The sequence below is a fragment of the Labrus mixtus genome, chromosome 5 (genome assembly GCF_963584025.1).
Source record: "Labrus mixtus chromosome 5, fLabMix1.1, whole genome shotgun sequence".
NCBI classification, from domain to species: Eukaryota; Metazoa; Chordata; class Actinopteri; order Labriformes; family Labridae; genus Labrus; species Labrus mixtus.
In genome coordinates, this window is record NC_083616.1 from 15,880,837 (window position 1) to 15,896,686 (window position 15,850).

Genomic DNA, 15,850 nt, shown 5'->3' on the forward strand with positions numbered 1-15,850 from the left:
GGGTGGGGGTTGTTCTGGCAAGCCGTCAACCGACGATCTTGAGGAGCCTAGAAGAGCTCAAGAGCTCCCAGGAAAGTAGGTGGTTAGTGACTGAGATTTATAGATAGATACATGCAGTAATATGATGTACTGTATATGCAGAGAGAGAGAGAGAGAGAGAGAGAGAGAGAGAGAGGAGCTCAGGGTGCCAGTTCCCCCGGTAGTCTAAGCCTATAGCAGCATAACTAAGAGCTGGTCTACACCAGCACCAGCCCTAACTATAAGATTTATCAAAAAGGAAAGTTTTAAGTCTATTCTTAAAAATACAGACTGTGTCTGCCTCCTGGACCCCGGCTAGAAGGTGGTTCCAGAGGAGAGGAGCCCGATAACTGAAGGCTTTACCCCCCATAGTACACTTGGAGACTGTAGGTACCACCAGCAGGCCTGCACTCCGGGACCACAACGCTCTCGAGGGACAGTACGGCACTAGTAGCTCCTTCAGGTAAGATGGTGCCTGGCCATTTACAGCTTTGTAGGTGAGAAGAAGGATCTTGAATTCTATTCTAGACTGTATAGGGAACCAGTGCAGAGAAGCCTGGACAGGAGTGATGTGGTCCCATTTCCTGGTTCTGGTCAGTACACGAGCTGCAGCATTCTGGACCAGTTGAAGAGTCTTTAGAGATTTGCCAGAGCACCCTGACAAAAGAGAGTTACAATAGTCCAATCTGGAGGTAACAAATGCATGAACTAGTTTCTCTGCATCACTTTGCGACAGGATATTCCTGATCTTGGATATATTACGAAGGTGAAAGTAGGCTGTTCTTGAAACTTGACTGATGTGAGAGCTAAAGGACATATCTTGATCAAAAATAACTCCTAGATTCCTAACAGTGGTGCTAGATGCCAGGCTGATGTCACTAAGGACAGTCAAATCACTAGAAAAAGTCTCTCTGAGGTTCTTAGGGCCTAGCACAATAACTTCAGTCTTGTCTGAGTTAAGTAGCAAAACATTTCTGGTCATCCAGGTCCTAACGTCCTTAAGGCACGTTTCTAGCTGACATAACTGACTGGTACCATCGGGCTTCATTGATACATAAAGCTGAGTATCATCTGCATAACAATGAAACTGTATGGAGTGTTTCCTCATAATATTTCCCAGAGGAAGCATATATAATGTAAAAAGAATTGGTCCAAGCACTGAACCTTGTGGGACTCCATGGCAACCTTTAGTGTGCATAGAGAACTCATCATTAACATGTACAAACTGAGATCGGTCTGATAAGTAGGATTCAAACCAACTTAAAGCAGTCCCTGTAATTCCAAGCAAATGCTCCAGTCTGTACAACAGGATCCGATGGTCAATGGTGTCAAAAGCAGCACTAAGATCTAACAAGACGAGCACAGACAGAAGTCCCCTGTCTGAGGCTAGAAGTAGATCGTTTGTAACTCTAACTAGTGCAGTCTCAGTGCTATGGTGGACTCTAAAACCTGACTGGAACTCCTCAAATAAACTGTTGTCATGGAGAAAGTCACACAGCTGTTTAGCTACCACCTTCTCCAGGATCTTCGAGAAAAAAGGAAGGTTGGATATAGGCCTGTAATTAGCCAGAGTTCCTGAGTCCAGAGTAGGCTTTTTAAGTAGAGGTTTGATTACCGCTACTTTAAATGCCTGTGGTACATAGCCTGCCAGTAAAGACATATTGATCATATCTAATATGGAGTTGCTAACTAAGGGAAAGAGCTTGGTTGGGATTGGGTCCAAAATACAGGTTGACGGTTTCGACACAGAAAAAATGGAATATAACTCTGAAAGGTCGATTGGAGAAAAACAGTCGAGACTAATATCTGGTCCTGGAACTGTCTCTGCCGTATCAGACGTATCCGCACCAGGTAAGGGCAGGAGGTTACCAATTTTGTCTCTGATGTCTAGAACTTTGTTGTTGAAAAAGCTCAGGAAGTCAGTTGAATGCAGGTATAAGGCTTTTGTTTCAGGCAGAGTTAAAAACAACAACCAGTTTTTTCTCAAAGACACACCTCTGTACTTAAACATAATTTATGTTGATCAAGTAGAGATGTCATAAGGAGGGATTAGAGCATGAACAGAAACTGGTTTGTTTTGCGGCCATCCTGGATTCAATGAAGCCAAAATAACCATGCATAATGGTGTTTTTCAGAACTTCATCTACGGTGGCTGTGTAGGTCATAAAGTCTCCTTCTGCTGCTGAAGATGTCACAGTAACTCTATAGGCTGCAGTGAGACAAACAGAGAGTGAAAGGAAACATTTGTTTTATTGTGTGTTGTTAACTTCCAAATACCTCAAACATATAGATTGGCAGTTCTGCATGTTTCCAGAGTAAACTATTAGATTTTCTTCTCTTTACTGAAAGGTGTCAGATTGTGCGTTTGACTGAGTATTAGGACTTTTTCTGTCAGTTTTGTTGTTTTGTTCGCCAACTTTTTTAAATGTTTCTGATTAGCTGATGTTTTTGTTTCCCTGTGGGTTCAATGAACTTCTCATAAACAACAAGTCTCATTCTCACCATATTTGATGTGAGGCTGGCAGGTTTCCTCAATTCGTTTGGCTACTGTCAAAGTCGCATCGACCTTTGCTCTGTAGGCAACACACGCAGCTAAATGACAACATCAACAACAACAGAATTTTAATATCTGGTTAAAACCTAAAACACAAAGCACAAAATACATTCAAACATCATCGGATATCAACCAGCAGCTAGTGTTTGCAGAGGCGCTGCTTGTCAATAGGCAAGGCAGGCAACTGCTTGGGGCCAAAGGCCAGTGGTGGGCCCCCAAGGGCTGACACACCTTAAATCACAGCAGTGCCTCAAATTTTGTTAAATTTTCAATGGCAGTAGAAAACCTCCCTAAGGGTGCCCCATCTGATAGCACTTACTATTCCTGCTAGTTGCACCTTGCATTATTGCTGTGAAAACTAAAGTTTGTCAATAAAAGAAAATGAAGAGGAATTATCTGTATAGGAGTGAAACATAAAGAGATGGTGGTTGGAGGGGCCCCCAATTAATTATTTGCCTAGGGCCCAAACAAACTCTACAATTGCCTCTTGAGTGTTTGCAGTCAATTAACAGGCAGACTTCACCTGTCATACAATGACACTGTTCAGCCACACAGAGGCGCTGCAGCTTCTGCTCCTGGTAGGAAAATGGTTTGGTGCACTTATTTTCATTATGAAATATATTATTTGAATGATTCCAACCTGACCACAGTATTATTTTTTCTGGTGTAAATGGGCTTCCAGGTGTGACAAAGTGACAGAGTTAAATTAATAGAGAGTTCCTCCATCACACTAACTGGTGAAGTGTCCCTGAAGCAGAATAGCATTTACTAAAAAAAAGAAAAGAAAAAAAAGATAGACTTCAAATCTCAGCATGCATACCAGGTCCTGACTCCTTGTTGCCTTTGTCTTGAGGCTCATGGATGCTAAACAGCGACTCACTGAACCCCCTCACTTTGTAATGAACACTCCTTGAGGTGGGTCATCACATAAACTCTCCCCCCCCCCCCCCCCCCTCTTTAAAGGGAAGACACAGAGATAGAAAAAAATCAACTTGTGTAAAGTTGGGTAACTTAAAAGAGAAAGAGTCTCAAAAATCTCGTTCTCATCTTTCCAAATACATGTAAATAGATGTAGGCCTGTATTAAGTGCAGTGTATTTCCAGGCTAAAGGGTGGGGAGACTTTGAAAAGAAGATGAGAACAAGTTACTGGACGGCTTTAAAGATGAACTGGAAAGTGTGGACCCCCTTCCAGTTCATCAATATCAACGTTGTGCCTGTTCAGGTATGTATTTTAATGGCATCCTGTCAATGAACAGATTTTAAATCATATATTGACACTTCCTGTTATGTGTTCCTGTGTCTGTTTGTGATTTCAGTTCAGAGTGCTGTTTGCCAACATGGTCGCCTTATTTTGGTACGCCTACCTAGTATCTGTGAGGAAATGAAGCATCCTGGCTCGTGGAAGAATAATCTGGAGGAATCTTCTTCTTCACAGTGCCTTTAACATGATGTGTTTACTGAACTACTGCGTACCTGTAATTTAATATGACAATAATTCTCACTAAAAGCAGCTCTGATGATTGTGTGTCAACAAACCCTAACAAACGTGATAAGACATTTTAACATGCTGCTATAATATGTCAGACCCCTGACTGCTTTCATTATTACTGAACAAAGTAAGTCTACTTAATAAAAAAGTTTATAAAACACTGGAAAAATCTTTTAAAATATAATAATGAACAAGGAAATAATTGAGATATGAAGATCATTTTTATTTTTTAGTTTGGTGCAACTTCACCTCTGCACAAAATGAACAGGAAATACAATCATGTAAATTCACTTTGATGATTTTGTTATTTAACAATGCCTGCATAACAATAGGCTTTGGTGAAAATATAATTACAACATGATGTGCTGTACCTTTAACATTTTTTTTTATTGTCAAGGAAATATGACAAAACAATTATTAAAAACATGACAGAAAAATCTTGTTCAAAATTTTGAAAAAGTGATATACCGGTATTTCTTTAGCCTATGGCATTTGTCCTTCACTTGTATTAAATAAACTTAAATAGTAGCTCATGTAAAATAACATGCTGAAACCAGAGGTGTCCTCAGCCTCCTCGCAGACGCATCATCATGTCGATGGTGCTGTGCTCTGTGACGCCGTAGTCTGAAAGTTTCCCGCTCGCCATCTCTCTGCCTTGGAAAACCAACCTCTGCTGGCTCACCGCGACCCCCTCTCTCCTCTGGACTTTGACCTTGAAGTCGCTCACGGTTTCCTCCGGTGTGACGTCATAGGTGGACGACTTCCCCTTCTCGTTTCTGAGGAACACCTGGATGGTCGGCGGCGACCCGGTGACGATCAGAGACACCCGGGAGCCGTTCTGCAGGCCGTATGAGCTCACAGGCATCAAGTCGTCGTTGAGAGAAGTCTTGTGTCCGTTTTCATAGACCAGCCTCTGTCTCTCAGAACTAACCCCGAGTTTGTCCTGGATCAGTTTCTTCAGAGCGCCCACCGTGTCGTTAGGGTTCACCCGAAAGCTGTGGGATTCACCACTCAGCATAACGATAGTTATTTCCATGATTTATGCAGCCTGAAATGAAATGTATCAATATAAATACAGGAAAAAGACTTCTAAAACAGCTTGTAAATAAAGAAACATGAACTTAACTAAGCGTTAAGGATCTTACCTTTTGTTAACTTGTAAAATTCCTGAGGGAAACTTCTAGAAAAGTCTCGAGACGCTGACAGGTAAACAGACGATGCTCAGCAGCAGCTGTGACACAGGTTTGAACTCAGCATTGTTTATATGGAACCAGCAGCTGATCGACACGCCCACTTTATTTAACATTCGTTTCCCTTCTTCTCTGACTTAATAACTTTCGTTTTCGATGTCTCAACGTGACGTATTCTAAAACGGGCACGTAACATGCACTGACAAACAAGTTAAGACTATTAGTCTCTTAAATCAAATAAAAAAGACAGCTGATAGTAGGAATATATCACATAATCACAACACAGGACTTCCAGAGTATTATCACATGGACTGATTAGCTGATGTAAGGTTGAAGAAGGACTAAGTATAATTTCAGATAGGCAGGAATTGTAATGTTTTCTATAAATTAAAGTTGGTATTGAAATGTAACTATTGTCTTATTTATTCTTGTACATATTAGTCTTTATTTTGTGTTTATTGTTGATATTTAATGTTATATACCTTTATTCAAACTAAGAGATCACAGTTCACTGAAGTCAAATTCCTTGTGTGTAAACATACGTGGCCAATAAAGGTGATTCAGGTAAAACACAAGTTAGAACTACTAGGGGTTGCTATAACATAGCACACTTTAAATTTTAATGATATGAAACTGAAATTATAACAAGAAGTAGAAAGAAAAAAACAATTCAAATGCATGACAAGCTCATTTTATTTTATGACATAAATAAAAAATAAAGATAAATTTATAAACTTCAGAACTCTTAGTGTTTCAGCGTTGCGGCCCTCTCAGCCCTTGTTGGTAGAGGAATATTTCCTGTGGTGAGAAAATAAATATTAGTTAAGGAGCCTGAAAAGTGACAGAGAATCATTTTCGCCTTTTATGTGTTCCTGTGTCTGTTTGTGATTTCAGTTCAGAGTGCTGTTTGCCAACATGGTCGCCTTATTTTGGTACGCCTACCTAGTATCTGTGAGGAAATGAAGCATCCTGGCTCGTGGAAGAATAATCTGGAGGAATCTTCTTCTTCACAGTGCCTTTAACATGATGTGTTTACTGAACTACTGCGTACCTGTAATTTAACATGACAATAATTCTCACTAAAAGCAGCTCTGATGATTGTGTGTCAACAAACCCTAACGAAAGTGATAAGACATTTTAACATGCTGCTATAATATGTCAGACCCCTGACTGCTTTCATTATTACTGAACAAAGTAAATCTACTTAATAAAAAAGTTTATAAAACACTGGAAAAATCTTTTAAAATAAAATAATGAACAAGGAAATAATTGAGATATGAAGATCATTTTTATTTTTTAGTTTGGTGCAACTTCACCTCTGCACAAAATGAACAGGAAATACAATCATGTAAATTCACTTTGTTGATTTTGTTATTTAACAATGCCTGCATAACAATAGGCTTTGGTGAAAATATAATTACAACATGATGTGCTGTACCTTTAACATTTTTTTTTATTGTCAAGGAAATATGACAAAACAATTATTAAAAACATGACAGAAAAATCTTGTTCAAAATTAAAAAAAAGTGATATACCGGTATTTCTTTAGCCTATGGCATTTGTCCTTCACTTGTATTAAATAAACTTAAATAGTAGCTCATGTAAAATAACATGCTGAAACCAGAGGTGTCCTCAGCCTCCTCGCAGACGCATCATCATGTCGATGGTGCTGTGCTCTGTGACGCTGTAGTCTGAAAGTTTCCCGCTCGCCATCTCTCTGCCTTGGAAAACCAACCTCTGCTGGCTCACCGCCACCCCCTCTCTAGTCTGGACTTTGACCTTGAAGTCGCTCACGGTCTCCTCCGGTGTGACGTCATAGGTGGACGACTTCCCCTTTTCGTTTCTGAGGAACACCTGGAAAGACCCGGTGACGATCAGAGACACCCGGGAGCCGTTCTGCAGGCCGTATGCGCTCACAGGTATCAAGTCGTCGTTGAGAAAAGTCCTGTGTCTGTTATCATAGACCAGCCTCTGTCTCTCAGAACTAACCCCGAGTTTGTCCTGGATCAGTTTCTTCAGAGCGCCCACCGTGTCGTTAGGGTTCACCGGAAAGCTGTGGGATTCACCACTCAGCATAACGATAGTTATTTCCATGATTTATGCAGCCTGAAATGAAATGTATCAATATAAATACAGGAAAAAGACTTCTAAAACAGCTTGTAAATAAAGAAACATAAACTTAACTAAGCGTTAAGGATCTTACCTTTTGTTAACTTGTAAAATTCCTGAGGGAAACTTCTAGAAAAGTCTCGAGACGCTGACAGGTAAACAGACGATGCTCAGCAGCAGCTGTGACACAGGTTTGAACTCAGCATTGTTTATATGGAACCAGCAGCTGATCGACACGCCCACTTTATTTAACATTCGTTTCCCCTCTTCTCTGACTTAGTAACTTTCGTTTTCGATGTCTCAACGTGACGTATTCTAAAACGGGCACGTACATGCACTGACAAACAAGTAAGACTATTAGTCTCTTAAATCAAAGAGCACACTTTCAATTTTAATGATATGAAACTGAAATTATAACAAGAAGTAGAAAGAAAAAAACAATTCAAATGCATGACAAGCTCATTTTATTTCATGACATAAATAAAAAATAAAGATAAATTTATAAACTTCAGAACTCTGAGTGTTTCAGCGTTGCGGCCCTCTCAGCCCTCGTTGGTAGAGGAATATTTCCTGTGGTGAGAAAATAAATATTAGTTAAGGAGCCTGAAAAGTGACAGAGAATCATTTTCGCCTTTCATGGCTAATATTAGATAAATACTGTGTAACTTTTCATCAACTCAACTCTTTTTTAAATAAAGATATTAAGAATTTCCTCTCTTACCTGGTGGTGCCACAAAATATTCTTCGACTGTGTTTTTGGAAAGCTGAAGAAGTTCTTCTGCACAGTCACCGTCTGTCACTGCATCGCCCCTCAGGTATAGTGCCCTGAAAGTGCATAGACAGACATTTAGTATTCATTTAATAGACTTCCTAAAGCTGTAGCTCATATATTTACCCATTCAGACTTGTAACTGTGATGAAAAGAACATGGAGACAAGGAAAAATATTTTCTAACTGTCTGTACACACCTGTCCTCCAAAACAGAATCCATTGGTTCAACCCCAGCCGTGTCGACTAGATGAAGCTGATCTGCAAACCGTACAGCTTTCTCCAAACAATCTAGTCCCTGTTTGGTGCGGAAATCAACCAAGGCCAGTCGCTCTAGTTTATCCACTAGGTCTGCAGGGATCCGGGAGGGCTGTAAAATTTGCATTAAAAAGTACCTTTCAACAGTTTATTAATAACTTTCCCTGCACGTAAGCATTACATAAAGTCATAAACTGCATTGCACTGTCATGACTCATCCCCAATCATCTTTATCCTTTGGTCATCTTTGTTTACGGTATTTGCATTCTATTTGCATTTTGTTTTGGTCTTTGTTATTTTGTTTTTTTCTGAATGCTTACAAAAGCAAGTGTAGCCTTTGTCTTAACAAGTTCCCTTTTTGAGTCAAAAGACATCTGATAAACAAGTTTTTTTAAAAGCTGTCAAGTGGGAACAGGTATTCTCTTTAAAATACGCATTTAGGCTTCATATTAGCAATATTAACCTCTGTCTAAATCCACAACATCCACTGAAATATCTTCGTTTACAACTCGAGTGTACTGTCATGACTCGTGCCATCATCTTCATCCTTTGGACATCTTTGTTTATGCTTTTCTCAATGCTTACAAAAACAAGGTTAGTTGTATAATTCCCTTTTTTGAGTCAATAGACATCTAGTAAATAATTAAAGAACAAAAGTGTCAACTGGGAACAGGTATTCGCTTTAAAATACGCGTTTAGGCACAACATCCAATTTAGTGTCTTAACAAAACAAAAACAAGGATAAATAAATAAATGCGGTTTAACTCAACATAATGCAGGTTTAAGGCTTTTGTTTCAGACAGAGTTGAATTACAAATAAGATGAGATTTCCGCTAAATGTTTCAGTCCAAGAGGCATTTCTTTGGGTCACCTGCTGGAACCTGCTTCTACTGTGTTGCGTTCAAATGCATCGAATTACCGGAGGAAGTTTGGCCTCTGTCACTGGTGTCCATGTTGCAATTTTCGGTACCTATTAGAAGTGACAGTCGGTTATCAACACTCAACATACTGAACAATACAACTGCAAAAAATATGATTTACCTTGGGGTTATACGTTTCAGAGTTAAGGTGGCGCCTGACTTGTACGATGTGAAAGTCAACCGAGTCTGTATTGTTTGCTAACAGGCTAGCAGAAGGCCGGGGAACTTTCGATGACACGCCGAAGCATGTGCGTTTCACAGTGAGGCTAAACATCGACATTTTCATGACACTTAGCTACCAAACATGGTCGGAATCGCAATGAAAGGATGCAGAATATTCTAAATCTTAGCTAATCATCAGAGAGGCTAATGCTGGTATGTAAACAAGCTGTTCATGAATGAGGCTACCGGCTTGCCGTAGCGAGCCGAGGGGAGGTCCGTCCGACGCGATGTTACTTCCTGCTTCTCTTGTGATCTTTTTGCAAGTTTTAAACGGAGCTGGAATTGCGTGGTTATGAAATAACATTATTCTATGAAATGTCACCTTTCTATGGAAGCCCATTTCCGCCAGTTAAAAAAATAAAAATGAAAATAATAAAGTCATAATAATGAGATAAAAAGTTGAAATTATGAGACTTTATTATTTTCATTTTTATTTTTTTTTACTGGCGGAAATGGGCTTCCACACCTTCCTCAGCAAAACAAGTTGATTTAAAAAAAAACATTTTATTCTTTGATAACTAAAAACTGCATTACCTGTTACAAACCCTGCATTTGACATGTGTAATATTGTATTAGGCCTAGTTAGCCATGCACGCTTACAATAGCCTATATTTTAGCAGTAAATGACATATAAGCTGTTGGTCGATGAAATGTAATGGTTTACACAATCACAGAAACTAGCCTTTCACAATATTTTCTTGCAAAAACTTCTTTGGTATTATATTTCAATGACAAATTACATATTTTACTGTCTCCTCTTATTGTAGGCTATACAATCATACAGACCTGGTGGATATTTTCTTATATGTGAATTGTTTTATTTAACACTGTTTCTAATCTTAGTCATGGTGTGGTTGTTTGTTGGGCCCCTTTTTCCTAAATGCTGAACTTTGTCCTACTTCTTGCTGAATTTGATAAAGATGTCCTCTATGTTGTTCATCCCAAATATTTTGCCAGGCAGACGTAATTCTGCTCAGGATTACTACTTAGAAGGGATTCATGCATTTCTTTATCTCTGTCTTCTTTGAGATGACAATATTCTAATGATACCAATGAAGATATCTTCTTTTTATTTTTCTTCTGTTTGTAATGGCAGACTATAAACCCATGTTAACGATGCATTCTACCACCCTCTGTATCTGAAAAAGCAACATCATGTCTTCATGAAGAATTTAGATACATTTTCTTGAATTGTGTTGGAATTTTTAGGGACCCTTAGAAATTTTCAGAAACTTTCCGAATGTTTTTGAAAACCTTTTCTTGCAAATTTGAGAAATATGTCCAGACCTTTTTAGGATATTTTGGGGAATTGTCATCCGAATTTTGGGGGAATTTTTCTCCGAAACCTCCAGGTAAAGTTTCATTAATGTTTCGGAAAAGTTGCACCACTGTACTTAAGCATAATTGATGTAGATCAAGTAAAGAAGTCAAGGAGGGATAAGATCATAAACAGACACTGGTTTGCTATACGGCCATCCTGGATTTAATGAAGCCAACATAACCATGCGTTATTGGTATAATGTAACAGGTTCCTGAGACCACACAGTGAACCCATTTTATTGGCAGACCATGCAATAATCACACAGTTTGGAAAAAGACAAAACATGACATTTGAACTGACATTTCCTGAGCTAAAAACACCTCACAAGTGCAACTTTTTCCTTCGTCATATGAACAATTCTATATTAACTCCCTCTCAGTTTAACATCTATAAATCAGGACAGCTGGCTAACTGCAGCTCCAGAGCAAGGTCCTCCAGGTTGGAAATGTAGTCCGAGCACTCAGGAGAACTACACTCTGTTGGCCACAGCTCCACCAGTGCCTCTGAGTCCAGAGCAAGACGATACCTGCAGAAAAAAAAAAAAAAGAAGAAGAACCACAACAGAGAAACAGCAGGTCAGAGTCGCATCAAATGGTTGAAGAACTACAAGTTAAAGAAAGAGCGGTGGAGGGTAAACCTGACCTGAAGCCATGGTTTAGTGTGACCTCTGTTCCCCTGGCTCCCATCACAAGGTACTGTTTGTTTATCTGGATGTCAGCATCTCTGCAAGTAACCTTTTTAACCAGGTCCACTGCTGTACCTGAACTCAGCGCTTCAAAATCTACAACAGACAGAAAAAAAAAGAAAGTTGTACAACATAAAGTGATGTAGCACCAGAAACACAAGCTAGCCTGACCTGATGATGACTGCCAAGGAGGTATTTTCACATAATTTTGGGTCTAATTTTTAGGTACAAACAGTTTTGCTCCTGTTCATTTGTAAAACTTGCAGCAATGAAATAGTCTTCAATGGCAGCTATGTAATCCTTCGGGGTAAATAATCAAAATGGTCAAAGAAGTATGTCAACTCAAAGTGCTTGACTGTCGAACAACATCACACAAAGGATGCATTATTTGCTTTAGAAATACATTTTATTTAAACATTGGGGCCCTTTTTTAAATCGCAAAGAATTGTGACAATACGCTCTCTAAAACCTTCACTGAAAAAGCAATAATTTGACTTTACAGCACATAAAAAATTTCAGTCTACTGATTTCTGATCAGTTAATATATATTATGGCGAGACTTTGTTTTTATAAATCATAACGCACCATCAAAAAGAATGGAGAATCTAGGCAGTGGATGAAGTTGCTTTATATCTAAAAATGGAGATTTTCAGGTTTAAACAGAGAGTCTTACTCTTTGACCAAAGAATCTTTCTCTGTAGGGACCCTTCTGTTATGTGGTCAGGGAGGTTACATCCCAACCTGAGCATTTCAGTGGCAAAAAGAAGAACTTCTTGTGGACTTATTTTGATCAGATCCCTTTTTTTCTCAAGGATGATCATGTCGCCATGTTTCATGGCTGCAGGCTGAAGCATCTACTTGTGTAACTCCAAACCTTTTTGTACCTTTTCTACTAGTCATTAAGCTCCCAAAATAGCTAAACAAAACAAGGCCAAGGTTTAAAGTATTGAGGTTTTATTTTCTTGAACCTGTCGCTTCCACCTCATATAATTATTCATGAAAAATTGGTTGGTGAACCAAACTAATCAAACAACATAGAGGTATCATACTTACAGGATGACATTTTTTTTTTTACCAAAAATGTCTTTCACCTTTATCAGTGTTTTTCAGAACTTCATCTACGGTGGCTGTGTAGGTCATAAAGTCTCCTTCTGCTGCTGAAGATGTCACAGTAACTCTATAGGCTGCAGTGAGACAAACAGAGAGTGAAAGGAAACATTTGTTTTATTGTGTGTTGTTAACTTCCAAATACCTCAAACATATAGATTGGCAGTTCTGCATGTTTCCAAAGTAAACTATTAGATTTTCTTCTCTTTATCTGAAAGGTGTCAGATTGTGTTTTGTGCACCAACTTTTTAAAATGTTTCTGATTAGCTGATGTTTTTGTTTCCCTGTGGGTTCAATGAACTTCTCATAAACAACAAGTCTCATTCTCACCATATTTGATGTGAGGCTGGCAGGTTTCCTCAATTCGTTTGGCTAATGTCAAAGTCGCATCGACCTTTGCTCTGTAGGCAACACACGCAGCTAAATGACAACATCAACAACAACAGAATTTTAATATCTGGTTAAAACCTAAAACACAAAGCACAAAATACATTCAAACATCATCGGATATCAACCAGCAGCTAGTGTTTGCAGTTAATTAACAGGAAGACTTCACCTGTCATACACTGACACTGTTCAGCCACACAGAGGCGCTGCAGCTTCTGCTCCTGGTAGGAAAATAGTTTGGTGCACATAGTTCCTGGGAGACAAAAGATGTATTATTCCGCCTCTATTTTAATAAAAAAATATCCATCAGTTTCTTATCTTCAAAGTCAGATGATTCAGGTCACTTTAAGCTGATGTAAAGCAGACAGATTTGGAGTAGTAAGGACTAGGACAAACTTCACAGTTTACCTCCTTTAAGTCTTAGCCAAGCTGCTAGGCTAAAAGCTTCCTGGGTTTATCTCTTTTTTCAAGGCACAATTCATCATGCTCTATTTTCCCCCTTTAAACTATCCCTTATTTTCATTATTATTAATGAAATATTTTATTTGAATGATTCCAACCTGAACCCAGTCATTTTTTTTCTGGTGTAAATGGGCTTCCAGGTGTGACAAAGTGACAGAGTTAAATTAATAGAGAGTTCCTCCATCACACTAACTGGGGAAGTGTCCCTGAAGCAGAATAGCATTTACTAAAAGATAGACTTCAAATCCCAGCATGCATACTAGGTCCTGACTCCTTTTTACCTTTGTCTTGAGGCTCATAGACGCTAAAAAGCGACTCACTGACCCCCCTCACAGTGAATCCAATCCTGATCCGGAAACCGACGCACAGGAAAATGTCAGAGGGAACCTAGCAACCAGACAGGAAGTTATCACAGAGAACATAGCAACAGGTCAAAGGAAGATATCACTTACAGGCTAGCAATATAGCAGGAAGTTAAAGGGGGGAACATGGCAACAGGATGTGTAGTTTTTACAGGGAAGCCCAAGCCAGACAGTAAGTAATCTCAAGTCACCAACAGCAGAAGTTATCACATAAAAGCGAGCAACAGGACAGTAAATTAGCACAACAAGACTTATTTTTTTAAACCACAGAGAAAGTTGTTACTGGTCACCTAGCAACAAAACGGAGTTATCACCTTATGACAGCATGTAAACATGAAATTATCACAAGGGAGCAATCAAACATGAAGTTATTACATCATTAATTTTTTGTTTTGTAAATGACAGTAACCTCAGTGAGGTTTTGATCGTCCTCCTACATAACAAGAAAACAAGTTTCCACAGATTTAACATGCAGCATATTATCAGGACAGGGAAAAGCAACATGAAAATATAGATGGAGAAAATCTGATATTTTGCGCATATGGTTGGTAGATTTCAGGTTCAGAAGGTGTATCTTTTGGTTCTAGTGTTTATGTTACTCACAGCTTCCAACTGAATGACCACAGTATTTCCTTGTAGTTCATAGTGTGAGATGACTGGCTCGTCTGTATCTCTGAACTGCAAAAATACAGTTTAGTTCAACATGAAAATATAATAGTACCAAAATAAACTACAGTGATACAAAATAACACAAAGTTAGACAAGATCCATTCATATACAGTATATTTAAAATATCACTGTATATTCAGGAGATGAAATAAAAGTGTGTGAACCAGTTTGAGCTCAAACAACAGAAACATGTTGACAATGTTAGTTCCATGTATTAAAGTGAGGAGGTGTGAAGTCTCCTTATCGCTCCACACAGATCTGATGCAGCAATGCTCTTCAACTTAAGTCACATGCTTGAAATCGGAAAGAAAACATTGTTTAATTTAACCTGTCTCAGGTCCTCCAGGTTCGCTTCCACACCTGTCGGTAGCTGAATCTTCATCACTGTCAGAGAGGACTCTGTATACACCTCGTTAGGAGGGGGTTTATACCTGACATACACACACACGCACACACACACACACACACACATTCACACACACACACACACACACACACACACACACACACACACACACACACACACACACACATTCACAAACACACACACACACACACACACACATTCACAAACACACACACACACACACACACACACACATTCACACACACACACACACACACATTCACAAACACACACACACACACACACACACAAACACACACACACAAACACATATTTCAGCTATTTTTAAAACTTTTTATATCTAAATCTTAAATTATAGTGATTGTATAAAATACATAACGTTACTGTAACTTGTGTCTTTACCTTTCAATAAATATGGTTTGATCTCATTACTACTCATTTACAATACTTGTTTGTTTGTTTGAAACAAGTAGATTTTCTGAAGTACTTCATAATATTGCAGTTAATATACTTGAATAATAGCATTATCTTTTCAGAAACTGTAATAAAATTTAAGAGCATAAATTTATTGTTGGAATTCTGATTCAAAACTCTTGAATATTGTCCTTTAGAATACTGAAAACATTACAATTAAAACATTAATTTTTTATTCTGAAAAGGCCTCCAGATAGTGTAGAAAATCTTCATTTTAAAAGTAAGAAAATATCATTAATTTAAATGTTGTAGAAAGTAAAAATTGTGAACTTTGGGGTGTTTTTTCTTACTTTGCACAGGCGACCAGGTGAGGGGCACTTGTAGTGGGATCTAAGAAGGAGAAGAAGACGTTTACATTGGTAGCAGACAGACAGGTTGACAGACAGGTTACTAGTCTGTTTAAAAGAAAACAATAGTGTATTATTTTCTTGTCATATTCATTTAACAGTTGTGCTGTAATGAATATTATAATTTAGCAGGATGCACT

At 38.6% G+C, this 15,850-nt stretch overlaps 4 protein-coding genes and 1 long non-coding RNA gene across 6 annotated transcripts in view; all 5 read right to left on the reverse strand.

The window, feature by feature from the left end:
* Positions 1-1,950: 1,950 nt before the first annotated feature.
* Positions 1,951-3,423, reverse strand: LOC132974244 (uncharacterized). The gene is made up of 3 exons (XR_009673103.1): positions 3,096-3,423; positions 2,521-2,610; positions 1,951-2,227 (listed from the first exon to the last, which is right to left on the reverse strand). It is a non-coding gene; the product is annotated as an uncharacterized LOC132974244 (long non-coding RNA).
* An 841-nt stretch (positions 3,424-4,264) lies between these two features.
* LOC132974239 (polyubiquitin-B-like) lies at positions 4,265-5,340 on the reverse strand. The gene is made up of 2 exons (XM_061038141.1): positions 5,208-5,340; positions 4,265-5,110 (listed from the first exon to the last, which is right to left on the reverse strand). The coding sequence occupies exon 2, from the start codon at positions 5,096-5,098 to the stop codon at positions 4,628-4,630; it is 471 nt and encodes a 156-aa protein (XP_060894124.1). The 5' UTR covers positions 5,099-5,110; positions 5,208-5,340; the 3' UTR covers positions 4,265-4,627.
* Positions 5,341-5,927: 587 nt separating this feature from the next.
* On the reverse strand, positions 5,928-9,750 carry gatc (glutamyl-tRNA amidotransferase subunit C). Of its 2 annotated transcripts, none has more exons than XM_061038139.1 (5): positions 9,429-9,749; positions 9,307-9,357; positions 8,330-8,499; positions 8,083-8,186; positions 5,928-6,050 (listed from the first exon to the last, which is right to left on the reverse strand). In XM_061038139.1, the coding sequence occupies exons 1-5, from the start codon at positions 9,591-9,593 to the stop codon at positions 5,998-6,000; spliced, it is 543 nt and encodes a 180-aa protein (XP_060894122.1). In that variant the 5' UTR covers positions 9,594-9,749; the 3' UTR covers positions 5,928-5,997. The 2 variants fall into 2 exon arrangements, with proteins under 2 accessions (XP_060894122.1, XP_060894121.1); XM_061038138.1 differs by lacking the exon at positions 5,928-6,050 and adding an exon at positions 7,809-7,931 and having other exon boundaries at positions 9,429-9,750.
* Positions 6,522-7,607, reverse strand: LOC132974241 (polyubiquitin-like). Its single transcript, XM_061038143.1, has 2 exons — positions 7,456-7,607; positions 6,522-7,358 (listed from the first exon to the last, which is right to left on the reverse strand). Exon 2 carries the CDS (start codon positions 7,344-7,346, stop codon positions 6,885-6,887), a length of 462 nt encoding a protein of 153 aa, XP_060894126.1. The 5' UTR covers positions 7,347-7,358; positions 7,456-7,607; the 3' UTR covers positions 6,522-6,884.
* A 1,289-nt stretch (positions 9,751-11,039) lies between the features above and the next one.
* The window catches only part of c5 (complement component 5), a 29,966-nt gene continuing 25,155 nt past the window's right edge, over positions 11,040-15,850 (reverse strand). The window contains exons 34-42 of the mRNA XM_061038136.1: positions 15,654-15,693; positions 14,851-14,953; positions 14,457-14,531; positions 13,773-13,878; positions 13,199-13,282; positions 12,973-13,062; positions 12,627-12,719; positions 11,493-11,631; positions 11,040-11,376 (exon numbers count right to left, since the gene is read on the reverse strand). Coding sequence (XP_060894119.1) covers positions 11,238-11,376; positions 11,493-11,631; positions 12,627-12,719; positions 12,973-13,062; positions 13,199-13,282; positions 13,773-13,878; positions 14,457-14,531; positions 14,851-14,953; positions 15,654-15,693 — 869 coding nt within the window. The 3' untranslated portion in view covers positions 11,040-11,237. The remainder of the gene's footprint in view (positions 11,377-11,492; positions 11,632-12,626; positions 12,720-12,972; positions 13,063-13,198; positions 13,283-13,772; positions 13,879-14,456; positions 14,532-14,850; positions 14,954-15,653; positions 15,694-15,850) is intronic.